Source organism: Myotis yumanensis, unplaced genomic scaffold (genome assembly GCF_028538775.1).
Source record: "Myotis yumanensis isolate MYYU_CA2020_CCGP unplaced genomic scaffold, mMyoYum1.0.hap1 SCAF_10, whole genome shotgun sequence".
NCBI lineage: Eukaryota > Metazoa > Chordata > Mammalia > Chiroptera > Vespertilionidae > Myotis > Myotis yumanensis.
In genome coordinates this window covers 4383893-4409227 of record NW_027223761.1, presented here as the reverse complement: position 1 = coordinate 4409227, position 25335 = coordinate 4383893, and the positions used below count along the sequence as shown (strand labels likewise).

General features: G+C 61.0%; 1 protein-coding gene across 2 annotated transcripts in view; it reads left to right on the top strand.

Annotated features, from left to right (window-relative positions):
- The first annotated feature begins 688 nt into the window (after positions 1 to 688).
- The window catches only part of MACROD1 (mono-ADP ribosylhydrolase 1), a 130082-nt gene continuing 105435 nt past the window's right edge, over positions 689 to 25335 (top strand). Inside the window, exons 1-3 of one of the 2 annotated variants that reach the window (XM_070426421.1) lie at positions 689 to 1092; positions 10877 to 10978; positions 11572 to 11688. In XM_070426421.1, the coding sequence (XP_070282522.1) occupies positions 822 to 1092; positions 10877 to 10978; positions 11572 to 11688 (490 nt within the window). In that variant the 5' untranslated portion in view covers positions 689 to 821. The remainder of the gene's footprint in view (positions 1093 to 10876; positions 10979 to 11571; positions 11689 to 25335) is intronic. The other variant, XM_070426422.1, reaches the window with a different exon arrangement.

Here is a 25335-nt window from a genome sequence, read left to right as displayed (position 1 = left end):
GGGCAAAGCTGGAACTGGTTGTAAAAATATTCATGATTATATTTACCAAATAGTATTAGTATAGAAAGACTAAAAGTATGTTAAAAATCCATCTTTATAGTCTTTGTAAAATACTCGGAAAAATATATATTTAAAAAATCACCCCAATTCTTCCCCGGAAAACTTCCCTTGGCACTCAAGTTTCCGACCTTCAAATCCACTCTGTGCCCCTGCCTCCGGGCTGCTCTAGATTCCGTCCGGCCGCTCATCTGCCTGCCCCGGGGCGGAGAGGAGGCGGCACGTCTGCACGGGGAAAGTCGCCGAACCGGAACCGGTACCTGTTCGTGTCACTTGTCACCTCCCCAAGGGCAGCCCGACCGGGCCTCCCGAAGACTGGGTGCGGGATGGGGTGCGGGGCGGGACCCAGGTGACCCGCGGGGAGACCAGCCGGGGCCCTTGGCAGCAAAACGTCCCGCATGGCGGGGCCATGCCCAGCTCTCGGAGTTCGGGCAGAGTTGGGTCGGAGCCGCGTGGAGGGCCGAGGGCGGGAGTCTCCTCAGCCTAGCCAGCCCCGAGGGAGGGGCGGGGCGCCGGGAGGGGGCGGGGCCCTGGCGGGCGCGCACGTGTGTAGACGAGGGCGGGGCCCTATCCGGCGGCCGGACTACAAGTCCCAGGATGCTCAGCGGTGCATCGGCTTGTTCCTGGCCGCGCGGCCCGCCGACTGGGAGCAGGTCGCCGCGGGCTGGCAGCGCCACCCGGTTCCGGAGTAAATAAGGGGGAGTCTCCCCCGAGCACCGTAATCGGAGTCCCAGTGGGCGGGGAGCCGCGCGCGCCGCCCGCTCATGTCTCTGCGGAGCCGAGTGTCCGGCCGCCTGGCTCAGCTGCGCGCCGCGGGGCAGCTCTTCCGCGCCCCGCGCCCCTGGCCAGGCCCCTCGGCGGGGGCCACGCGGACCCGCAGCAGTGCCTACGGCCCCCGCGCGCGGACCCCAGCGGGAGTTGGGGCTTGGGGGGCGGCGGCGGTGGGGCGGAGAGCCGGGGTGCGCACTTGGGCGCCCCTGGCCATGGCGGCGAAGGTGGACCTGAACACCTCCACCGACTGGAAGGAGGCAAAATGTAAGTGTGAGCAGAGGGGACGCGGGCGAGGGCCGCCCCACGTGGGCTTCCGCGGCTGGACGGCACCCCACCAGCAGCTCTTCCTCCTGAGACCGGTGGAAGTTGAGGCCCCCTATACCCTGGTCAGGACTCCCCCGTTCACAGCCACGCCTCCCCCCACCCCCCGCGTTCCCAGCCCCACAAACCAGTTCACCCCCACCGGGTCCAGGTCCCCTGTCAGGAGCGGAGTGAAGGAGGTGGCCGTAGCCCACTGGAATGGGTCACAGGGCACCCCCAGAGGTCATCCAGGACCTACCACCTTGCTCCGTTGTGCAGGAGGGAAACTGAGGCCCAGTGCTTGAGCGGAATAGCCCAAGGTCACTTGGGAGCTGGTGGCAGAGCTGACCTCAGGTTCCCGAGCTCCCCGTGTTTTCCACGGTGTGGCTCCTCAGGTGGCGGCGTGTTGGGCACAGTGGCAGGGAATGGGCTGAGGGGGTCGCCCTCCCGCTGGTGTCCCACCTGGTGGGATCAGATAACCCCAAGGAGTGGCTTCCCTGGGCAGGCCTGTCCCACCTCCACCTCCTCCCCAGTCACGCCTGCCTCTCTGGGAACGTGGTTTGGTGCCCTTTCGCCCTCATCCCTGGCCTCCTGCCACTTGTTAACAGTCCCTGCCCATTCCTGGGGGACACAGGGCAGAGATGGGGCATTGTGTCTGTGAGGACAGTGACATCACCCCCACAGGATGGGCAGGAGTCCCAGAGCTGGACTCTGCCCCCGCCCCCGCACAGAGCCAGGAAGGGAGGCAGCCTGACCTGCAGAGCCCCAAATAGCCCAGATGCCAGTTCCAGCTGCCCCTGCCCTTCAGGGTCTGCTCCCTGGGCCCTGGTGGCCATTCCCCGCTGGATCCCCTTTCAAAAGGGCAGGGAACACAGCTCATTGGCTGCGCCCGCCCGTGGAGGGGCTTTGGCCAATGAGGCTGAGAAGGCAGGCCTTGGGCGGCCACGGTTGGGGGTGTAGCAAGGGCGTCCTCTCCGGATTGGAGGTAGAGTTTGAGATGATTTACCCCCATCACAAATCGCTTGGCCTGCGCTGGGATCTTAAAGCGCCCGCAGAAAGCACTTGACTGCTCTGTGAGCACGACGAGTGCTTGTCATGCCCTCAGCGCTGGCCCCAGAACACCGATCAGGGCGGGGAGCAGGGGGCTGGCAAAGTCCCCCGGCAGGGGACAGCAGAGACACCCCCGGCAGGGGGACTGTCCCACGGGGAGCCTGGCTTCTCTGTCAGGGGACAGTAATGGTAACCCAGGATGGTAGGAAGGAGCTAGGGCGGCCAGGGGCCCAGGCACCAGGCTCAGATCTGCCTCAGTTTTTAGGATCCAGCTCCCTACCACCACCCATTCCTTGGTGCCCCTGAAAACTTCCAGATCTCATGAAGCTGGCAGGCTAGGGATTCCCGGGCCCCTGCGGCGTCTCTGTCCCTCTGCTGGGATGTCCACTCCTTTGGTCAGTCCACTTTCACTGAGTGCTCTCTGTGTGCAGCTCTGTTTGGTGCTGGGGATGGAGCCACAGAGCTTCTACTTTGGGGGGAGGAAACTGGTAGAGAATTAGGTCATCCAATGGGACAGTGCCAGGAAAAGGTCAGAAACTACGGCAGATGGGGCTGCCTGAGCTCCAGTGCCCTGTCAGGGGCGTGGGAGGAGGGCAGTTGGTCCCAGGTACCCCAGCACCAGGTGTCAAGTCCCCAGCAGGTGTCAGATGGCGACACAGAGACCTCCATGTGTTTTAGTACCTATTACTGCGCAACCAGTGAGGGGCTTCAACAGCAAGCATCCCCCTCTCTGGATGGTCAGGGCGCGGGAGTGGCTTGGCTGGGTGGTTCTGGCTCAGGGTTCTCGGGAGGCCTGGTGACTTGCCGAGGCCTGGAGTGATCCGTTCCCAGGTGGCTCACTCACAGGAAATGGCTGTTGGCTAGTGGCCTCAGTTCTTCACCACGGGGCCTCCACAGAGCTGCTTGAGTGTCCCTACAACATGGCAGCCGGCTTCCCCCAGAGCAGGTGATCCAAGACGGGAAGTGAGAGGAGACCCAGCCGGAAGCCGGAAGCCACAGTGCCTCCTCGTGACCTGGTTTTCCAAGTCGAGCAGCGTGTCTTCTGCCTTATCCCAGGGCGTAGGTCAAGTCATGGAGTCCAGCCCACATTCCAAGGGAGGGAAATTAGGGTCCCCCTTTGGAAGGGAAGAGGATCAAAGAATTAGGGGCCTGTGTTTAAGACCATCACACTGGGGGTGCTGCCTCAGCTGGACCTGCCTCTGGTTGGGGTCCCAGCTTTGGGCCTTGACGACCCCACACCTTTTCTTTGTTAGATTCAGTTTACACGGGGCAGAGCTGCCGTGATGTAGACCAAGTACACAGACCTTCAGTGTACCGTCAGCACCTGCATACCCGTATCCAGCCGTGCCCCTCAGGCTGATCGATAGGTAGAACATTGCCGTCACCCCAGAAGGTTCCTTTGAGACCCTTTCCAATCAATACCCGTTAAAGCTAGTTACTCTTCTATTGGTTCGTTTAGTCCAGCAGTTCTCAACCTGTGGGTCGCGACCCCTTTGGGGGTCGAATGACCCTTTCGCAGGGGTTGCCTAAGACCATCGGAAAACACATATATAATTACATATTGTTTTTGTGATTAATCACTATGCTTTAATTATGTTCAATTTGTAACAATGAAATTGGGGGTCACCACAACATGAGGAACTGTATTAAAGGGTCGCGGCATTAGGAAGGTTGAGAACCACTGGTTTAGTCTCTTGACCTTCATATGCACAGAGGCATACAGTGTGCCAGCACCTTTTACTTCATATCTGAGATTCGTCCTCATTAGTGATGTGTCAACAGTTGGCTCTTTTTTCACGGCTGTTGATACTCCGTGGTGTGGATGTACCACAGTTAGTGTCCCGTCCTCCTGTCGATGGGCATGTGGGCTGCCAGTGTTGGGAATGAAGCTGTGTTGAGTATTCTCGTACATGTCTTTGATGGACATGTGTTCTCCCTTCTCTTGGGGACATACCTACACAGACCTCCAAATGCCCATCTGTGCCTGAGATGGTCCTCTTAAAGACTGGTGCACAGCCCTGGGCAGTGTGGCTCAGTTGGTTGGGCATTGTCCTGTGCACCAAAAGGTTGCCGGTTTGATTCCCTGTCAGGGCACATGCCTGGGTTGTGGATCAATCCCCTGTAGGTGGCATGCAGGGGGCAGCCAATCAATGTTTTGCTCTCATATCAATGTTTCTTTCCTCCCTCCCTTTCTCTCTAAAAGTCAATAAACTATTTTTTTTTAATAAAAGCAGCTAAAAAAGCCTGGTGTACAGTAACCAAACTCACAAGATACTGACGTATAGGTCAGAAGGTTGATGTATAGCTCAAGGTGGAGAATTCTAGCAGGAGGTGTGGAAACCCAGGTGCCTGGACGGAGCCTCCTCTCCCTGTGGGGAAGCCATGTGGAAGCCAAATCCTAGTCTTAGGTTCGCTCAGCAGCGCATGTTCTCTAACTGGGGAGCTGGTGGGATGATTTTGGAAGCCGAGCCCTCTGCCCGGGGCAGGCTGGGCAAGCTTCCCTTGGGGGACTGACCCACCAGGAGCCCTTCCTTGGCGCTTGTTCCGTGTTGCAGTCTGTGTGCAGCGTTACCTGCCTGCTCGGGCCCGCGTGCAGGATGCCCAGCCCCACGCATGGCCCAGTGAGTCCTCTGCACAGGCGGCCGGTTCTGCCTGGCTCTGGGGATTCCTTTTCTCTACCCTCAAGGGAACTGCCCGCTTCCCAGGGCCCATTCTCCCTCTAGGTAAGTGAGGAGCATTGGGCTGGGTCTTCCTGAGGGGAAGACGTTCAGTCTTTTGGGGAGACCCCTGCAGTATTTGACGACACTGGCTAGGGTTACTCTCTCTAAATGAATCCCCTCCTGATCCCCTCAGGTGGTGGCTGTTCCTCGGAAAATTGTAGGAACAGTTGTGCTGGGAGGCAGTTGGGTGTGAAGGGACTCAAGGTCAGGCACTGAGGGCATCTGGGGACTGTCACCACGGGAGGGCCCAGCCTCCAGGAGAGGGGCCTCCTGACTGCAGTGGGGGCAAAGCTGTGTGCGAAAGAGAACGGGCATTGGTGACATCAGACCTGGGCCACCCCAGCACCTGCTCCCATGCTTCCCGAGCCTCAGTTTCCTCATCTGTGAAACAGGACCAACAACACCTGACTTGCAGGTTTTGTAGGCTGCACTGGGATGACGTCAAAACCATGTATACACAGCAGCCCACACGGTGCACGGAGGGTCCCCAGCGGCCCCCCCGGGGCTTGTCTCCTCTCTGCTGTGTTCTGGCCACGGAGACGCTGAGCTTGAGTACACTTGTCCCTGCCATGCGGTCAGACACTGGAGCTTGACCCGCACGTCCCGAGTCCTGTTTCCTCTCCCCGGGGGCTCAAGAAAGCACTCGTGTTCCAGCCTGTGTGCGCTGGCGGGGCGGGTCTCGGTCCCACCAGTGGCGTTGTGTCCAAAGTGGATGATTTATCTGATTCGACTGCTGAGCTGGGAAGTTTTCCGGGCACACCTGGGGGTGGGGGGCCTTCTCCCATCTGTCTTCGGAGGAAGTCGCCTTGGCACATTCCCGGGAGGCGAGGGGCAGGAAAGCCCCGCTGCTGGGGGACGGTGAGCCCCGGTGATGAATGGCCCTGCTGCCCTGTTCGCAGAGCCCGGCCTTACCAGCCCTGCCCACCTGGCCTTCTCCGGAAGAGGAGCCCCCTCCGCGCCGGCCTGCCCTCCCCTTTCTGAACAGCGGCTTGCAGGGCGCCACAAAGACTTCTTAAAACACATCATTGAATTCCCGCTCGCCTGCTGCACTTTATGGCTCTGGCGCAGCCTGCTTCCTCCAGCTCAGAAGCTTTGTCTGGGGTCAGGCCTCCCCATCAAAATTTACTGCAAACATCATTTTACAACACCTGTCTCACTGAGCTGTGAAATACGCTCGCCTCCAAAACAGAAAGAAAATTAAAACCTGTGTTGTACATCTCTTATCAGAAAAATAAAACTCACTTGTGCTTTAAGTCTGCATCTGTCTTTCGGGCAAAAGGAGATGGACGATGTTATAAATGTGTGGGGCACGTGTCCAGCCGAAGGACCCCGCTTCTCCCGGGCGCGTGAGGCGGGCCTGGGTGCCACTGGCGGGAAGTGGGGGTGACCAGGGCGCTGGGTGAGAATCGCTGTTGTCTTCTCCTCCCTCGGGAGTCAGAGACCAGTGTGTGTAGCTCCTCCGATCAGCCCGGCCGAGACCTGGGGTTGAGGACAGGGTGCCCCCCTGCTGGCCTTGAGGGGTGTGTGCTTGGGGACCACAGACTGGAGGGACAGGCTGACACATGTCCCCAAGGTTGGCGCCCAGCGCTGGTGGCAGAGCTGGGAGCTCTGGTTGTCTTCCTCTGTCGTTTCTGAGAAGTGTGGGTGGGGGCGTCTTTTGGACTTGACTGGAGAGGGCTGTGCAGGCCATGGTCACTCAGGCCATGGGTGGGGGGGATGGGGGATGGGGCAGGAGAGAGTGAGCGCTGGGTCGCATCCTGCCAGGCCTGCCCATGGCTGGGCAAGGCTTCTCTGCTTCTTCTGTAAAGGCGGGTGCTGGCATCTGCCAGATGGTGTTGGCTAGGGGACCTGAGCCACCTCCGGGCACCCAGACTGGTTGCACGGGTGCCTGGGGCCGGCCCCGGCCAGAGGGCCTCAGCTCCCGGGTCCTGTGGGCTCGGTGGGCTCAGTCTGGGTCCCAGCTGCCCAGTCTCCATGTTACAGCAGATGCGTTCACTCTGGCCCCGGGTGCAGCTGGCTGGGAGTCCCCGCACGTGGGCGGTGCCAAGGCCTCAGAGGGGGGACGTCTTTGGTCACAGTTGTGCAAGATGACAAATATGGAGACCCAAATAATTTAAAAAGCTCCTCTACTCACTGTGCCCCAAGTTAAAAAAAAATCCCCCCAAATTGTGTCTGTTTTGTTTTGACCCCCTTGAGTCTTACCCACTCCGGGCAGGAGTGCTTGTCCCCGAGGTGCGTGCTGCATTTTACCGCTGACACAGCGCTTTCACCGCCAGCTTCTCCGGCGCAGCCAGCCCAGGCTCCAGGAGGGCTGGCGTGTTCCTGTTCTAGAGACGAGAAAACTGAGGCGCAGAGAGGCCGGGTGACGCCCGTGAACGTGACGCTGGGCGTGGCGAGCCCGGGCCCGTGGGACCCAGGAGCAGGAAGGAGAACCACAGCAGCGGCCTGGCCCGGCCAGCCTGCCCGGTGCTCCCTCTGCCTCGCGTGGGAGCTTTGTTTCCAGCCCAGCCGTTCTAGATCCCTCCCCGTTTCTCTGCCCACAGGCTCCCTCCTACCTCAGGGCTATGGTACATGCTGTTCCCTCTGCCCCGAAGACTGTTCTCTTAGAAAACCTGTCCTCCACCTCCAGGTCTCAGCTCGTTCGCTCACTGATTCAGCCCACGATGTTCACACGTGCCATGCACTGTACCAGGTGGTGGGGATCCGGAGTAAACAGGACAGATCCAGTGTGGCCAAGGTCAAGTGAGGAGTGAAGGGTAGTCAGGAAAGGGCTGCTCTGGGAGAGGGGGGCAGGGAGGAGGAAGGCCAGGCGGGGGCACAGCCGGTTCAAAGGCCCTGAGGCAGGGCACAGCCTGGCCGGTGGAGGAGAGCAAAGGTGACCTGCTTGGCTGCCCGGCCGAGGTGCAGGGGGCAGAAGGAACTGTACGGGGAGGGCCGCAGGGGGAGAGGCAGGCCTGCTACTTGGCCATGGTGAGGACACAGATTTTGAAATGAGCTTTAAGCAGAGCGATGGCTGCTGACATGTTCCTAAGCTCCCTGGGCTGCTGTGTAAGGAACCGACGATTGGATGGACATGGGGAGTCACTGGGAGTTGGGGGCTTTGGAGGGGTCTAGGGAGTGACGAGGGAGGCTTGGCCCTGGCAGGGTGAGCAGAAGGCTTGGTTTCGGGGGGACTGTGGGGATAAGTCTGACAGCTCAGAAGATGCTGAGGGGCTGGAGGTGCGGCCCTGGGATTACGAGCATAAAGAAGGTTTGACTGCGAGGCGTTGCTGTGAAGACTAGGGAGGGTGTGGATGAAGGAGGAGGGAGAAGGTACCGAGAAGGGGGCCAGCGAGCCAGGCGGGGTCCAGGGGAGGGGCTTCCTGGTGGGGACGAAGGGGCTGGAGGTGCCAAGTGAACAGGGAGGACAGGAAGGGCCACTGCTCTGGGCCCCGTGGCTCGTGGTGTCTCTGACCTTGGCCTTGATGGAGAGGTGGGGCCAGACCGTCCTGGGTTGGAGAAGCATGGGAGGGAGGAAGTGTAGACAGTGGAGGAGGGGGGCAGAGAAACGGGGCCACAGCTGTGGGGCGCGGAATGTGGGGTTGAGGGAGGGTTTTGTTTTAAAAGATGGAACAGCAGAGGGTGTGGAGGGGGAGCTGCCGGAGCTAGTCCTCCGGAAGGTGAGCCAGGTGGCCTTCACGCCCAGGGACTGAAAGGGAGGACGGGGTGTGGGCGGGAGGGGAGGAGGGGGGCTTGCTGCTTGGTGGGAGGAGGAGGCAGCACCTGATGGCTGGAGGACGAGTGGGGGAGGCTTGGGAGAGGGGAGATGGAAGAGGGCACCCACTTCTGAAGCAGCACCCGGATGGGCGGGAAGACAGGCCACCAGGGGGAGGTCAAGAGTTTATTTCAGTGGTTCTCAACCTTCCTAATGCTGCTACCCTTTAATACAGTTCCTCATGTTGTGGTGACCCCCAATGTCATTGTTACAAATTGAACATAATTAAAGCATAGTGATTAATCACAAAAACAACATGTAATTATATATGTGTTTTCCGATGGTCTTAGGCGACCCCTGTGAAAGGGTCCTTCGACCCCCCCAAAGGGGTCGCGACCCACAGGTTGAGAACCGCTGGTTTATTTATTTATTTTTAAAAAATATTTTTATTGATTTCCTAGAGAGGAAGGGAGAGGGCGAGATAGAAACATCAGTGATGAGAGAGAACCTCCTGCACGCCCCACATTGGGGATCGAGCCCACGCCCCTGAACATGCTGCTCCTGCCCTGGCCGCCTCCCTCTCCCCTCAGAGCCTCTCAGGTCCCCTGGGCTGGGTCCGGGTCCCTGTGCCCGCCCCCAGCGCCCTCCCCGCCCGCCTGGACGGCTTGCTGGTACTGAGCCTGGTCGGCCTGTCTCCTGGGCCGGATGGTGGGTTCTCCAGGGCCAGGGCCACGTCTGCCTTGTTGGCTGTTGTATCCCCAGCACCAGGTTCAGGACCGGCACTTCGTAGGTGTCTGTGGAAGGGTGGGGTGTGGCTGCCAGAAAGTGGGGTTCTGGTTTGAGCCACGGGTGCTGTGAGCCTTTTATAATCGCCCCGCCATAGAGTTGAGCCGGGCCACGACCTGGGTGGGGGCCTGCGTCCGTGAGGAGCCGAGGCTTGGAGGCGCCTAGTGACTTTAGCAGGAAAAGGGCACCCCAGGGGCCAGCCTGTCTCTTGAATACCTGCCCCTTGCAGCCATCTCCCCAGAAGGCTCCGGGGTGGGGCACCCCCTTCTCTCCCACCACTTCCTCTAAGACAGTGGTTCTCAACCTTGGCTGCACATTAGAATCACCTGGGAATCTTTTTAAAATCCTGATTTCTGGGCCTCATCCTCCGGAAATTCTGTTTCTTTGTGACTAATGTTGTGGCCCCACCCCTTAACAAAGAAACAGAATTTCCGGAGGATGAGGCCCAGAAATCAGGATTTTAAAAGGATTCCCAGGTGATTCTACTGTGCAGCCAAGGTTGAGAACCACTGCTCTAAGGCCCTCCCACCTCTGCACACTTTCTGGTGCATTTTGAGTCCCTTGTCTGTGACCTTTGCTGGTTATTGTCCCCCAACCTCCCCTTGGTCAGGGGAGACTGCTCCAGCTGGGGAGTGTGTGGTCCAGGGCAGTGAGGCTGGGCTGAGCACCTGGGCACCGCGTGGCCTCAGGCCAGCAGGGGGAGCTCACAAGCCACGAGCCTGGACCAGGGCTCAGGAGAGTTGGCTGCTTCTGAGGGGTACTCTGGGCTCCTTTGCCTGGTGCCGCCGCAGGGGGGCTGGCCTGGGCGACCCAGCAGGCACCTGTGGGGTCGGGGGAGCTCTCAGCCGGTGCTGGGGGGCTGCTGTAACGGGCAGCAGGCTGCTTGGCTCTGTGGCTCTTTGAGGAGGAAGGCTGTCTTGGCTCCCGGTGTCCTGAGCCTACACCTAATGACAATGATGTCTGATGGATCATGTAACTGATTGGTAATGTGACCCGCTGATGATGTAACTGATTGATCATGTAACTGATTGATCATATAATGGACTGATAATGTAATCAATGGATGATGTAACTAACTGATAATATAATTGATTCATTGTCACCAACCTGCTTGGCCTGAGCATGTGTAAGCTTGAAATGACTCTGCAAGAGGTGTCTTAATCCCCACTCTGTACATGAAGGAATTAGGGGCCCAGAGCTGTGGGTGTAGCTGGAAAGTGGCCAAGTTGATTTCTGAGCTCTGGTCTGTGGCGCTGGAGGGATATCTTCCCTGGGCCTCAGTTTCCCCTCTGCAGGTGCAGGGGGCAGGGCAGGACGTTCCAGGGGCCTCCAGACCCGGACACCCAGGTGGAGCCTGTGGGAAGAAGGGACTCCCAGGGCTGGTTTTCAGCCTGGACGTGGCGAGAGTCCGAGACCGTGGGGGTGGGGGTGGGGAAGCCCCCAGGTCTGCCACCCTCCCGCCGGCCTTGACTGTCCTTCCTGCCCGCCCGCCCCGCAGCGTTTCTGAAGGGCCTGAGTGACAAGCAGCGGGAGGAGCACTACTTCTGCCAGGACTTCATCCGGCTGAAGAAGGTGCCCACCTGGAAGGAGACGGCGAAAGGTAGGCCTGCTGGGGGTGGCCCCTGCGACCACACCTCGGGAGAATCTTCCCGACGAGGCCAGGAAGAGTGGCAGCAGCGTGTGCTGAGTGCTTGCTGTGTGCGGGGCACTATGCATGCGGCACCGCATTTAATTAGTAGCACAGCCTGAGGCGGGTTTGGTTTTTGTCCCCATGACATCCTTAGGAGGCTGTGCCCAGACCCACCATCACCTGGCTGTTGAGCCGGGATCTGTGGCTGTGGTGGCGTGGCTCCCGGGGTGTGTGCTGGTGAGCGCCCAGGCCCCGCCCATTGTAGCCCTGGTAACTGGTAACCTGGGCAAGTCACTTAACCCACCTAGGCCTCAATTCCACATCTGTGCAATGGGGAGGGCGGTGCTAATACTGTACCTGTGCACAACATTGCTATACAGATTCAAGACTGGATGTGTGCTGCACATAGTAGGTGCTTAGTCGTGGGCTGGCATCACCAGGGATTTCAGTCCCCCCAGGCCAGCTGCCTCTGGAGGTGGAGGGGCGCTGTTCGGGCGCCCGGCCCGTGGGCACTGGCGGGTCACTCTGCAGTGACCCGCTCTCTCAGCCTCTGCTTGTTCCAGGGTTGACCGTGAAGGTGGAGGAGCCCAAGTACAAAAAGGACAAGCACCTCAACGAGAAGATCTCCCTGTTCCGCGGCGACATCACCAAGCTGGAGGTGGACGCCATTGTCAACGCCGGTGAGTGGAGGCTCCTGGCTGGCCCGAGCCAGAGACCTGGCGGCCTGGTCACCTTCGCTCTGGTCTGCCGTGCCCCGCACGGGGGATGCCACCTGGCTCCAGCGAGGCTCGGGTGGCCGGATGAGAGGGCCTGCTGGCGCCACGGGAGCCCGGAGTGTCGGCTGAGTGGATGCCTGTTCCCTTGAAACCCTGACCTCTGTGTCAGGGGCGCCTTGGCTGCGCTGCCTCACGGCTCGGAGACCCATTAGCGGCCGGGAAGAGAGAGCCTGGCTGGAATCGCGCCGGGCTGCGGGCCGCCCTTCCAGGAAGGCGGATGCCCTGACCACTGCTTCCTTCCTCCGCCGCCCGCCTGCCCCTCACTGTCAGAGCTGGGGCAGGCGGGAGCTCACAGAGGAAGGGCGGGGGCAGAGGCCCGGTGCCCCAGGCTCAGCTTCCCGTGGTGACTGCTGGCTTGGCAGTTTATTGTGATGAGTCGGGGAGTCTGCTCTCTGTCCCCCTAGAGGGGGAAGGACGGTGGCTGCTCTCCCGGGCAGCGGCTGTCTGGCCAAGGTCAGAGCAGGTGTCAAGGGGCGGTCACGTCCAGGTGTGCGGGTGGTTCACCCACCCCTCACTCCCTCGCTCGCAGGACGTCACAGCAGGGAGCCCCTTTCTGAGAGCAAGGTCTGGGGAAACCCTGCAGCCTCTGGCACCCCCAGAAGCATCTCCAGTCTCCTTCCTCCCACCCTTGGGCTTGTGTCTGACGCCAGGGCTGGCCAGGGAGTGGGGTCGTCGAAGGGTTCTGGGGCTGGCAGTGCCGATGCTGACTGGCTGAGTGACGCGGCTGCCCGGGACCTGCTTGTTTGTGGTCTGGGTTGCATTTCTGGCAGTGGCCTCGTTCTGTGACCCCCTCTTGATGTCGGCAGGACTGTGCAGTCCCATGGGTGTTCCTGCCCCCACGTTGCCGGTCTCGGTACACAGGTGACTAGGCACACGAGTTCCGACTCGGAGCAGCAGCAGCTGGGTCACCTCCGAGTTTCTTTTGCTGCTTTTGCTCATTTCCCTGGGCCCCTCGGGTGGCCACGAGGTCTGTGAGTCCATCTGGGGAGACATGGAGCTAAGACTCACCAAGCTGGGCTGGCAGATGTCACAGCAGCCCCGAGGAGAAGGGCGTTGCTGCTGCCTCAACCCAGGAGGGGTTGGCTGGGGGCAGGAGGACCATGCCCTGGGGCTGTGGCTGGGGGGACGGTCCCACAGGCCCATGAGGCTGCCCTGCCCAGTGTCCCATCCCGTGGCCCCCCCCCCCTCCCCCCCCCGTCAGTCGCTGGCCAGGGTGTGGGAGGCACCCTGCTGGCACTTTCCATGCTGAGCAGCAGAATGGCCAGAGGGGAAAGTGGGGCATCTTATCAGCTCCTTGGCGGCTGAGTGGGTGGTTGCGGGGCCGGGCAGGAGGGTGGGATACAGATGGAGCGGCGGGGGCTCCGGAGGGCTGCGGCGTGATTAATGGCCCTTCCTGAGTGCCCTATGCCTGCCAGCCTCCGAGAGCAGCGGCTCTGGCAGCCTCTCGCGCACTCAGAGAGCACTTCGGTCCTGGCTGCATCCGAGTGCACCGGGCTGGGGTGGCAGCGTTTGCACATCTCTCCCCTTTCCTCCGAACCTGCCTGGCTCCCGCTTCCTCCTTTGCATGGCGGTGGTGGCAGGAAACCCAGCTGCGGGGCGTTGGGGGGCATGAGGAGCTGATGCTCACGAGCTGTGGTGCACACGCAGCGCCTGGCATGAACCGGGAGCCTCAGCACCTGCCGCTGCTGTCAGTGCCACATCGTTCCTCTGGCGTCGGCCCTGTCCCGGCGATGAAAAGGGGTGCTGGGTGCCTCCCACAGATGAGCAGCGTTCTCCTCCCTCTGCTGTCCTCAGTTTACCCAGCACTGCTTGGCGAGTTTTCCTGGGATCTCCTTATTTCTAGAAAGAGTCTCACAGCAGGGAGAACCCAGAACCTGCCTGGAGCCCCAGGGCATGGCTGAGGCTGGCCCTTGGACTCAGGGAGTCCACACAGAGCTTGCACCCATCCAGGCCATCTGTCCAGGTGTTTGGCCAGCCCTGGTGTTCCGGTGGCCTTGGCACTGGTGAGACCTCAGGGGTCCTTGGAGGTCTTGGCATGGGGCTGGGCGGGGGCGGGGGGACAGGGGGGAGCCTCCCTCACGCCTCATCCCTGGGGCCCTACTATCTTGGCTGAGGCCTCCACTGCCCACCACCAGGCGGCAGCAGAGATCACGGTCCCCACGCCCAGCACGTAAATCAGCCTGTTTATTAGCGGAATAAAAAGTCGCGGCATGGAGGGGCTTTTCCGGGCTGCATAAATCTAGTCTGTGCCTCGTGGAACCCATATGTGCTTAATTCATATGTAAAGTTTCAAGCAGGAAGAGAATGCGTGTCCATTAAATTCTATTTGACTTGATTATAATCATTAGCCGTGAATAATTGCTTCTCAGCGCCGGACTGTGGAGCCACCACAATGGGAAAAGGGAGCGAGCGATTTTCCAGGGGTGGAGATGTTCAAATTTTTGGTGTTGAAGCCAAGGGCGATGTTGGCTTCATGGGGGTCAGTGCCCCCTGGGGACTGGCGGGGTTGGGACTGGGCTGGGGGCTCAAGGTCAGTAGCAGAGCTCCTGGGTTTGTGGGGGTGCCTCTTTTTGTCCCCGTGGTCAGAATGGGGGATGGGGAAGGTGCCATTGCTGCCTGGGCTTTGCTCCAGTTGCAGGGACCGTAGAGGGGGAGCCATGGGGAGTTGGGAAGGGCCTATGAAAGAAAGGGGGGTTGGGGCCCCCCAAATCCCTTCCATGCTGAAGAGCCTTGGGGGGGGTATTTCCCCAGCTCTTGGGAAAACCCTGGGGAATCCTTGGAGAGGGCAGGAGCCAGGCGCCCTCCCTGCCTGTGTACCTCACTCCTCCCTGCGCCACAGAGGGACCCCGCCCCTGGCCTCTCTCAGGACTTCGGAAAATCACCTTCTGTTTCTGAACGGGTCCCCTGGCACTGGCAGCCCAGGACTGCCTTTTACCCCGCTCGGCAGTATTTGAGATGTGATTGGCATGTGTGTTTGTGTGTGTGTGTGTGTGGTGTGTGTGTGTGTGTGGTGTATGAGTATGTTACATGGAGGGGTTGCTGGGGCAGAGAGTAGAAGGGGGGCTGCCTGGCCGGTGGATGGCAGGGCTCGGACCACAGGGGCAGGACCAAGTCCCCCAAGCCCCCAGACCCGGTGCAGACATCCCGGGACCCTCCTCAGCCCGCGCTCTCTAGCAGCCTGGAGAGCCTTAGGCTCCCGCCATCTGTGCCGGCCACGGCTCCTGCCCACGGGGGCACGCAGCATCCATCTTAATTAAATTGGGCTGCCATGCTGGCAAGACAAGCCAGGGAGCCCCTGCAGGCCCCCGTTCTGGAGCAGAGATTCTGGGGGGCAGTGTCTGGCCTGCAACCCCCAGGCTGTGTCTGGGGAGAACCATGCCTGGCATCTCTTCTAGTTCTGGGGTCTCCACCCTGGGGGTGTTCCGGCTTCTGGAGTGTGTGTCTTGGGGGGGGGGCATGACCTTGACCGGGTCGTCTCCATGCCCTTGAGGTTCCCAGCATTCCCCTAGCTCTCGACAGACAGCGAGGAAGTGTCCCAGCACAAAGAAAGACCCCATTCGTGGCCAGCCGGGCGGGCTCCTGGCCCCGGCCTCAGGCATAACAGGACAGCAGGGATGAAGGCGGTGCTTTGTGCAAAGACAGAAAGAACCTTTCACTTCGAAGGTGTCCCCGGCCAGTGAGTCGGGGCCACGGCACAGAGGTCAGGAGGGGGGTCCGAATCTCAGGGTTCCTGCTGGCGGCGACGCCTACGTCCAGGCCCGTCCGTCGGAGCCTCTGTTTCCTCATCTGAAAAACGGGTCATCGTTGGCTTCGTGCCTGGTGGCGTGAGGATGACATGAGCTCAGGCTGGTCCAGTGCTGGGCCCCACGCCTGGCACGTGGGGAGCCCTCAGGACAGTATTGAGAGGCAGTCGAGAGCCAGAGCTGCTAAGTAGGATATAATGTGACAAAGCGCCAGAAACAAGGGCTACACAGAGCGTCCCCACGCGCAGGGACCCATTAATTCTGCCGGGAGGTGGCAGGAGGGGAGGCGGGTCAGGGAGGCCTTGGAGGGGCCGGGCCGCGGGCCGGCGTGCAGGCCGGGGCAGCCATGCTTCACAGCGACACGCTGGCCTCCCTGGGAGTTGTAAGCCGCTTATTTACTTAACGTACGGTGTGAAGTGGCGCTCTGTTGCCTGAAGTCCTGGGGCTTTGATTTGTGGTCTGCCCGGCCTCTCGTGCCCTCCTGCCGCCCAAGTCAGCCAAACTCAGTCTCATCCCGCTGCGGCCGGCAGGGCCCCCAGGAGCCCCGGCGCTGTCCCCCCCACTCTGTCCCCCCCACGCTGTCCCCCCCCCCCCCCCCCCCCCCGCGCTGTCCCTGGGCCACCGCTCGGAGTCAGTGATTTAGAGACCGCCTTGATGGACTAGCAAGCAGGGCCCGGGGACGCCGACTGCCTTGTGGGAAGTGATCTGACGCTAAACTGTCGCCGTAAATCGCTTTATCTGTCACTTCAGATTTAAATGTGTTTGCTGAGGCTCGCCTCCACTGCCAGCGGCAGCAACCTCTCCGCAGCGGGCAGGGAGCGCGGGGGCGGGTGGGAACCTGTGGGCAGCGGCGGATCTTGCTGGGCCCTGTCCCCTGGGGAGCACGGGGTGAGGGCTGGCCCTTCCTTGGCGCTGACCCCTCAGTGCCCAGCTGAGGCATCTGTAAGGCAGGCGGGACTATGAGCCCCATTTTCAGTGCCAGACCAAGGCTCAGAAAAAGAGATAACGCCCTCGGCTTGGAATTTGAACTCATGTATGACCTTTCCTTCATTGGGCAGACGTATGTGGTGGGCCTGTTGTGCCCCAGGCACTAGGGAAGGCCCTGGGCTACAGGAGACACAACCTCTAGTCCAAAATTTGGGATAGGACATGTGAATGGCAAGGAACAGTAACGTGTATGAGGGATGGGAGTCCTGCCTGCAGGGGGTGGAGGGTGGAAGGCAATCAGGAAGCCTGCCTGGAGGAGGAGGCGCTCAAGCCAAGAAGGGGGAAGCTGAGTCGGAAGTTGGACAAGGGCACTCCAAGGGCAGAGGAGAGTGCTGGCAGGGAGGGGTGAGGTGGGTGGGATTGGGGAAGCTCCGAGGTCCTTGGAATGGCACGTCCTGAGCTGAGGGTCTCCCTCCAGGTCTAGGCTGTATTCACGCCCCAGGCCACCTCTCCTGGGCTCCTGGGGTTACATCAGCCCCACGGTGTCAGCGGGGAAACTGAGGCTCAGAGACGGGAAGCGTCTGCTTAAGGACATACAGCTGAACAGCAGTGGTGCTGGAGGGGAGGCTCTCCCGACTCCACAGCCTCCAGGAAATCCTTTTTTGGGACGGTGGGTGGGAACACCTCTTCTTTATTCTGGTTGAAAAGTTGGTCCCCAGAGTGGGTGTAACCCCACTGCAGGGGATGGGGAAGTAGGGCAGTTTGGCGCAGCAGGTGGCCAGTGCAGAAAAGATGGGGCCACCATCTGGGTGCAGGTTCGTTGGTCTCGCGAGGCCTTGCAGTGGCTCCCACCCATGCAGCCCGCTTGGCTGTGCCGTGTCTCAGCCCTGCCTTCCACCCTCCACTCCCAGCGTGCCCCCCAGGGCCCCTGCTTCTGGGCTGGGGCAGCTTGTTTCCGAGTGTCCCCTCTGGGCCAGGGCTGCCCCCAGACTGCACATGTCGCTTCACTTCCCCATTTTACAGACGAGGAGACTGAGGCACGCACAGAGCCATCGCGCTGGTAAAAGGCACAGCCAGGAATCTAACCCTCCCCTTTGGGGCTTGCGGATACGATCAGGTTTGCTTTTGCAGACGCTCCCTCTGGTCCCAGCGAGGGGTGAGGGGTACAGTCCATCCGGAAAGCCACCCGGGAGGCCTGGGGGCAGGAGGCCCCTCCCCACATTAGAAGGTGCCCAGGCCTCACCTGCACCACCGCAGGCGGAGGGTGGCTGGTTTCCACAAGGTCGGGAAGCGGTTACATAAATTCATAAATGATGGATTCCTCCTGAATTATTGAGATCCCCTGAGCTCTGACAGGGCCTGGCCCTCAGAGCCGAGCTTTGGCGGGTGGGTGGGACTCGCGGACCCTGGAGGCTCCTCCATCCCCAGGTCTTCTGCGGAGCCTCCCGTCAGCCAGGGCCTTCCTGTCCTTCCACAGGGACGGGAGGGGGCCCTGCGCCCTGGGCCCATGACCCTCAGTCTTGGGTCTCAATAGACGTTTGTTGAATGGAGGAGAGATGGAGGCCTTTGAGAGTCTGCCAGACGGTGGGAGGGGCTGGGGAGCCAGTGACTCCTCTGGGCCCCTCCTCCTGCCCCCGCCCAGACTCCACCCTGCGCCCCCTTGGGGGTCACAGAAGTCAGGCTGGAAGGGCCAGTGCTTCTTACAGATGAGGACAGAGGTGGACGCGTGTGGGCTGCTGGTGAGGCTCCTGGCTCTGTGAGGTGTGCGGCTCGGGGACATGGCTTGGTGACGCGGTGCCTGCCCCCCAGGCGTCCGCAGTCTCAGAGAGGGACGGTGACCTGCTCGGGCCTTCCGGAGTCCCTGCACGGGCCTTTCTCCTTGGCGTTTTCTCCCATCAGGACAGACCGTGGTCAGGGAACACCTCTTAGGGCCCTGCTATCGCCCCCCCACACCCCCACCCCCGGCCCCAGCGGCTGCCCAGCTCCCCCTGTCCTTGAGGCCGTGTGGCCTCGGCACCCGCACCTGTGTGCCCGCCTGTGTCCCCGAAGTGCTCTCCACCCCAAGCACTGAGCTGAGGAGGCCAGAGCTTGTGGGAATGTGTGTTTTGAAATTAATGGGAACCATTAAATTGGCCAAGCGTGAAAAGGGCTGGATCGGTAGCCCTTGGCTTGTTCTCCGGAACCATCCGCCAGCGCTTGGCGAAGGGCTGCCGAGTCGGCTTCAGGCCTCCCCAGCTCTCCTGCCCATTTAGCAGAAGGGCCCCGTGTCCCCAGGAGTGACGGGGTCTGGCGCAGCTCGCGGAGGCCACCCAGGAGCGGGGGTTCCCTTTTCTCCCCGTCAGCACCCAGCTCTGTCCAGACGACGAGGTTTAGAGGGGTGTTGGATCTGCCCTCTCCAGACCCCTCAGGTGGGCTCACCCACATGTCAGACCCTGACCCTAGGGCCTCCAGGTGAGGTCTGGCCTGGGCCCAGCTTGGAGGCCTCTAAGATACCACGTGGCTTAAAAGAGAGTCAGCGGCCCTGTTTCCTTACCTCCCACTTCTCAGCTGTGTATCAGCTGTGTGACCTTGGGCAAGTCACTTACCCTCTCTGAGCCTCAGTTTTCTCATCTGTAAATGGGGATAAGTGTGCACTAGGACCAGGCTCTGGGGTTGCTGTGAGTGTGAAAGAAGACAGCTGGTGAGATGCTTAGAACAGCGTCTGGGACGAGTAAACCCCTGACAGACGCCAGCTCTGTGCTCGCTGCTGTCTCTGCTGCTCAGAGGGCTGCTCACGCCCTTGGACGGGGCCTGCTGTGCACCCAGGGCTTGGCTGGGCTGTGGCAGGGTTTGGGCCCTCCATCAGGCACCTCCTTCCTGTCCTTCCGATGGTGAATGAACTGAGCCCAGGGTGGCAGAGAAAGGGGCCCCCTCCTGACCCCTAGTCTTTTGTATTTGGGGTTTCCTGACTGTGAGGGTGCAGGGCGAGCGGGCCAGGCCCCTCCCCACCTGCAGTAGGGCCCTCAGTGTCTGCTCTGCCTTCCCTGGCGGAGGGGGTGTACGTCCCATAGGAACAGCCTGGGCAGGGCCAGGACGGGGAGCAGGGCCAGGACGGGGAGCAGGCCCGGGACGCGCCCTCCCCCGAGATGCCCATGGCTGAAGCGCTCCCTGTCAGAGCTTCAGGCTGAGCCTGAGCGGCAGCGCCCAGCCGCCCTTTCTCTCCCCGCTTCAGGGTCTTCCTTTGTTTCAGAAGCTCACCTTTTGGGCTCATCTATTTCATTTGCAAATGATTTGTCCTGATGCTTCCCTGGCACCGTCCCAGGCCCCTTCCCTGCAGTCCTGAGCTGCTGCTCACTGACGGGGCGCAGCTGTCCTGGCGGCCGGGCTGGGCTGGAGGGGCTGGTGTGGCCGGGCCACTCTCGAGGCCTCGGGAGGCCGGGGCCATGGCTGCTCACCACATAGACTAAGGTACATCGGTTCCACTAACTGCTTCTCCAAGCCTCAGTTTCCACATGTGCCCCAGCCTTACTCCCGGGGGGACGGGGGGGGGGGGGGGGGGGGAGTAAGGAACAGACTAAGGAATCTCAGAGGGAAGGGGCGGGGGGCGGGAAAGAGATTAACCAAAGATCTTATATGCATTTATGCGTAACCCATGGACTCGGACCACAGGGAGGTGAAGGCCTGGGGTGGGGCGGGAGTGGTGGATGGGGCAAAGGGGGGAAATGGAGGACACCTGTGACGCTCTTAGCAATAAGGTACATTTTTACAAAAAAGAGGAAGCGTGAGTTATTGCCTGTAATGCCTTGCGCACCGTAGGGGCTCAGTGAACGGTAACTATGGTTCTCATTAGTGAGGTTCCGTTCCCACCCACAGACCTGTCTGAGGGCGGGCCCCCCGCTGCTCAGTGCCCGTGTGTGGACAGGGTCCGGCCCATGCTGCCCATTGCTGGGGGGGGGGGGGGCGAGAACGCCTGCCTAGTAGCTCCTGTGGCCGAGGACCCTTGGGTGGCGTGGGCTGTCCAGGGGGCACATGATGGGCAGGGGAGGGGGAGGGAGGGAAACAGCCGCTTATGTCTGTTGATGTCGGGAGGCAGAAGCCAGAGAGGACTCTGGAGCCAGGAGCCGGGTGGCCGAGACCTGGGATGTGGACGTGGGAGGCCGTGAGCACAGATGGGACTGAGGGTGGAGGGCATGGTCAGCTGGGCCCCAGGCTGGCACCGCGCCTTGGTTCATCCCCCTCCTCCCCCCTAGCCGCACCCGCTCCCAATGGCAACAAGTGGTCCTGGTGCCGCAGCACCCACCCCTGCACCGCTGCTGCCGCGCCGCCCGGACACTGTAATTGCCATAAAAATAGTAGCTTAGCTGCGCGTAGCGTGTGGGGAGCGCGCCGGCTGTCAGCCATTCCCCCGCCAGCAGGGCCCGTGTCTGTTTTATTGTTGCCGCCTGGCTGTATTTCACGATGGCTTAAACACCATCAAACGCCACATCCCTTTTGAAAAGCAAGAGCTGCCTTGCTGAGGATGTTGAGGAGAAACAGGAACATTAAAATCCACGCGGCAAATGGCCCAGCATTGACATTGGTGACGGGAGCTTTGCGGCTTCGACTGTTCAAGGAGCTAAATCCCACCTGGCAGCCGGCAGGGAACTTGCCCGGGTCGTGGCTGAAGCCTTGGGGTTTGGCAGAGTGGGGACCAGGGGGTCGTAGGCAGGCCCAGGGGCTGATGGACTTCCTGGGGTCACCTGACCGCCTCCTCCTCGGCCTTGACCTTAACTCAGATTCATCTCCCTCCTAACAAGTGGCGCCGAGCAGGGTGCTGGGGCCTGGGGCTCGGGGGTTAGAGTGGGGGCGCACCAGGGGACATAGAGGATAGAGCTGTGGTGGCCACTTAGGAGCTCTGGTGACCTTGACCAGGGCATAGCTCTCCTCTGAGCCTCGGTTTCCTCGACTGGAAGCCTGGCAGCGCGACATCCCTTCGCAGGTGATGGCGAGGCTCCAGAGGCCACGTGCACACGCCACGGGCCATGGGAACCCGATCAATGGCGGCCATTATCACGGAGAAAGTGGGCGTTTGAGCTGGAATTGATTTTTAAAAAATGTTTAGCCCACCTATTCCCGCTGAAATATAGGTCCAATAAAACCAGGGCGCCGTTAACATAGAAATAAAAGGAAACAAGAGGCCAGGAGGGCGCTGACCGGGGCCCCTCCGAAGGACACGTCACGTGCCCTTGGCCACACCTGGAGCCCGTGGGCCTCCACACCCTTGGCAGGTGCTTTCCAAGCTGCTGGCCTCTCGCTGGGCTCCGGGTTGTGGCCCCCGCTCAGCCCTACCTCCTGCCACTTGATGCTGATGTCTCGTCTGCCAGGGAGGCAGCGTGGCTGCCTTTGTGTTTTATGCTCCGCGTGGCTGCTCGAGCAGCCTGGCTCCCGGAAACTACCCTGGTCTCAGCCAGGTCAAAACCAGGCCGAGCAAGTCCATCGCCACGGAATACGAAATGTGGCTTTGAGCTTCCTGGCAGCCAGGGCAAAATGTGAAACAAGATGTTAGGTTCTATAACTGTGCACGTGGGAATCAGTTTAAACATCAGCTTAACGCCTCTGTCTCGTTCTTTCTGCTCTCTCCCTTTTTCCTCCATTCTCTCCATCGATCATCCTTACCAGCGGTTCTTTATTTTCCCTGCAGACGCGTCCTGCCTTGTTCCAGCTCCTCCTCCAGTCTCACTCCCTCACTGCACTCCCCCCACATGGCTTGGCTTCCGCCTCGGGAGGCGCCCTCTGCCCTCTTGTTTGTCGCCATCCGTCCCGTGTCCGTTGGCCGGGTGTCCGGGCCTCTCGCCTCGCCCAGGCCCACTGGGTCTGCGGCTGCACTTTGTCTCCTGTGAGCCAGTGACTAATAAGGGTTGCCCCCAGGGGGCCGGCAGAATCCTTCCCTCCTTAATGTGGCAGTTTAAAAATGTGTCACCATTGATTTGAAGAAAAGGCTTGTTCCTGCTGAGAAAAGCGGCCCGGAGATTCGTCTCGCCTTAGGAACCACACAGGCAGCTGCATAAATTCCAGAACCACTGAGCTCTCCATGCAAATGCTGGCTCGGAGCCCGCAGCCAGTGCTCCTGGGGGCTGGCACCCCACTGCCCTCCCCCTCCTGTTCCCGCAGCGACCAAAGGGGGCCCTTTGCAGGGGAGGGGGAGTCCTGGTTGGAAGAGCCTCTCTCTCTACCTCTTTGTAGCTAGTTAAGCCGGAGCTGAGCCCGTGGCTAATGCCTTGTCATGACATGTTTTAATCCTGAAGGAGGATGAGTGGCTTCCGGGAGGGGCTCCTGACAGCCCGCCGAGTGCTCCCCACACCCGGGGCCTCCCCAGCCCTCGGCGGTGGATCTGCTGGCTGCGCAGTGGATCTGCCCCGAAGGTGGGGTTTTACCGCCTGGATGCCCTGTCTTCCAACATTTTCCCATCCTGACCTGGAAGGTCATCCCCCGACTCCAGACGGGCCTTCTCCCCTCTGGCTGGTGGGACCTGCCCGCTATATTTTGTCCTCACAGCTGGCCCCTCCCTTGCCCTGCAGCAGCAGACGGCGGTCCCCCCACCCAGCAACGCTCTGAGCTCAGGACACACGTCCTCAAATGACCTGGGAGGCGGCTTCAGCATTCTCGCTTTTCAGGGTGAGGAGCCGTGGCGCAGGGCTGCTGTGGTGACTTGTCTCCAGACCAGCCAGGACACTGAACCACGTCTGCTCCGTGATTTGGGTACTCCCCACCCTGTCCCCTTTGAAGGAATGAGTGTGTGCATGAGGGGGATGGGCGCGTGGTAGCCACTTATAGTTCTGGGTGTCCTTCCGGTTAGCAGGTGTGGAGTCAGGCCAGGATGGGGGGGGAGGGCTGTTTGTAGAGCGCAGGGGAGAGCTGAGCTCTCCAGGTCCCTGTAGGGCCCCAGTCCCTTTTGTCATCAGCGGTCACAATGGCCGCCTTGTGGCAGTGCTGTCTGCCCTCCCGGGGGCTCGGCCGCCCTTAGCCTTGACAGTCTCTATCTCTGTGGCCACAGCCGGCGCCAGGACAGTGGTCTGCAGGCTGCACTGGCTGAGTGAGGGGTGGGGAAGGGGGTGCATGGGGATCCAGTGAGCTCTCCCTGGTCTGTGCCGCCGTGAGCAGGGGAGCCGGGGAAGAGGTAAGCAAGCAGTTTGCAGCCTCCCTGGCTGCTGCGGGTCCCTGGGAACATGTGCTGAGCCGCCATTTACCAGCTGGCGCAGGGGAGTCTGCGGGCTGCCCCCAGCGGCGCAGCCCCAGCTGCGGAAAGGGCCCCGCGAGGCTCCGGCAGCCGTTATGGAGGAGAGGGGGGGCTTTCTTTTCCCAGGCTCCCTAAATGTTATTACTTTATAGGCTTTGGAAATCAGTTTTACGGCCTGCGTTGTCTGCTGAAGTACGGAAGGCATGGGAGGGGAAAGAAACCACAGTCAGCTGGCAGGGGCGAGGGGCAGGGCTCAGGTGTGCCCTCCTGGGCCCGGTCACTCTGTAGGCAGGGACCATCGTAGCTGGAGGCAGGGGGCGGGATGGTGTGTGCCAGCGGGGGCCCTGGGATCTGGTGGGAGAGTCAGCCGGGGCCTTCGGGACCTGCCCCTTTTGTTGGATGGCCCCCACGGAGCTGGCTTGGGATGGTGAAAGCCCCCCCCTCCTCCTAGATGCCCAGCCACACCAGCTGGCTCCCCTTGAGTGCCATCAGGGGCACCCCGCCAGCCCCAGGCAGTGTAGACGTCTCATGTAAGTAAAGAATAAGCCCTCTGGGTTTTGCCAGCTGAGATGCAGGCCTGGCAGGGGCTCCCACCGGCAGAGTGGGCCCATCAGGAGCTGGGCGCGGGGGCGGGGGGGGAGGCATCCAGTGGGAGCCCCCAGAAACCCACACCAGCCCTCCTCCCTTTCCTGGGACCGAGGACCCTGGAGGGAGGCCCTGCAGGTCTGCCCCAAGAGAAGGCTGCTTCTCTCCTCTTAATATGCGAAGAGCCCCCACAAATCAATAAGAAAAATGGGCAAAAGATGGAGACAGGCAATTCCCGGAAGGAGGGAAACAAATAGCCAGTAAACAAGTGGAAAGATGCAGAACTTTGCAAGCAATCAAGAAAAGGCTAATTGAAATAGGAGGCATCATTCTTCTCACTGCAGAGGCGGTTGGAAGCTCTGCTGCGAGCAGGCACAGGTGCAGCTGGAGGCGGGCCCTTTCCCGGCTCCCCCCCCCAGCCGCTCGCACCAATCCCGCACATAGTAGGTGCTCGGAAATACTTGCTTGGTGCCAGAAAGCAGATAGGACTCCTCTCTGCTCACAGGAAGTCTCAGCAGGGCCGCCACCCCTGCCTTCATGTCCCTTGCTTGCCCCGGCCACGGCCACGCCTGCCGCTGGAGGTGCTCCTGGAGGGGATATTGGCTCCCAGCCTCACCCCCACCCCAGCCCCCTGGCCCTGGGGGTGCACATGCTTCCTTGGCGGTGGCCCTGGCCTTTGTGGGCCCGCCTCTCCCGGGTGGATGCTGCTTCCTGCTGTTTGGGGCGCAGCCTGTGGGTTCCAGCGCTCCCTGCAAGCTCACGGCTAGTCAAGGGCACACTGCCAAGGTAGGTGAGGCGGTACTCACAGGGATCACACTGGAGACGGGGACCCCTAGAGCTGGGCAGCTCTGGCTGTTATCATGGCTCCTTCCAACACCCCTGGGGCCCTTGATTTGGAGAATTAGAGGGAGGCCGTGGCTCTCTGGGCATCCTGGCTGGCACCCCCCCACCCCCCCAGTGTCTGGCCCCAGAATCTCTCCTGCCTTTTCTGGTTCCTCCTCATGCCCTCTCCACTCCAGCCCAGGGAAATGGTTTTGGGTCTCATACCTGCATGTTCTCTCTCACCTCCTGGCCTTTGCGTGGGGCCTTCCCCTGCCAGGA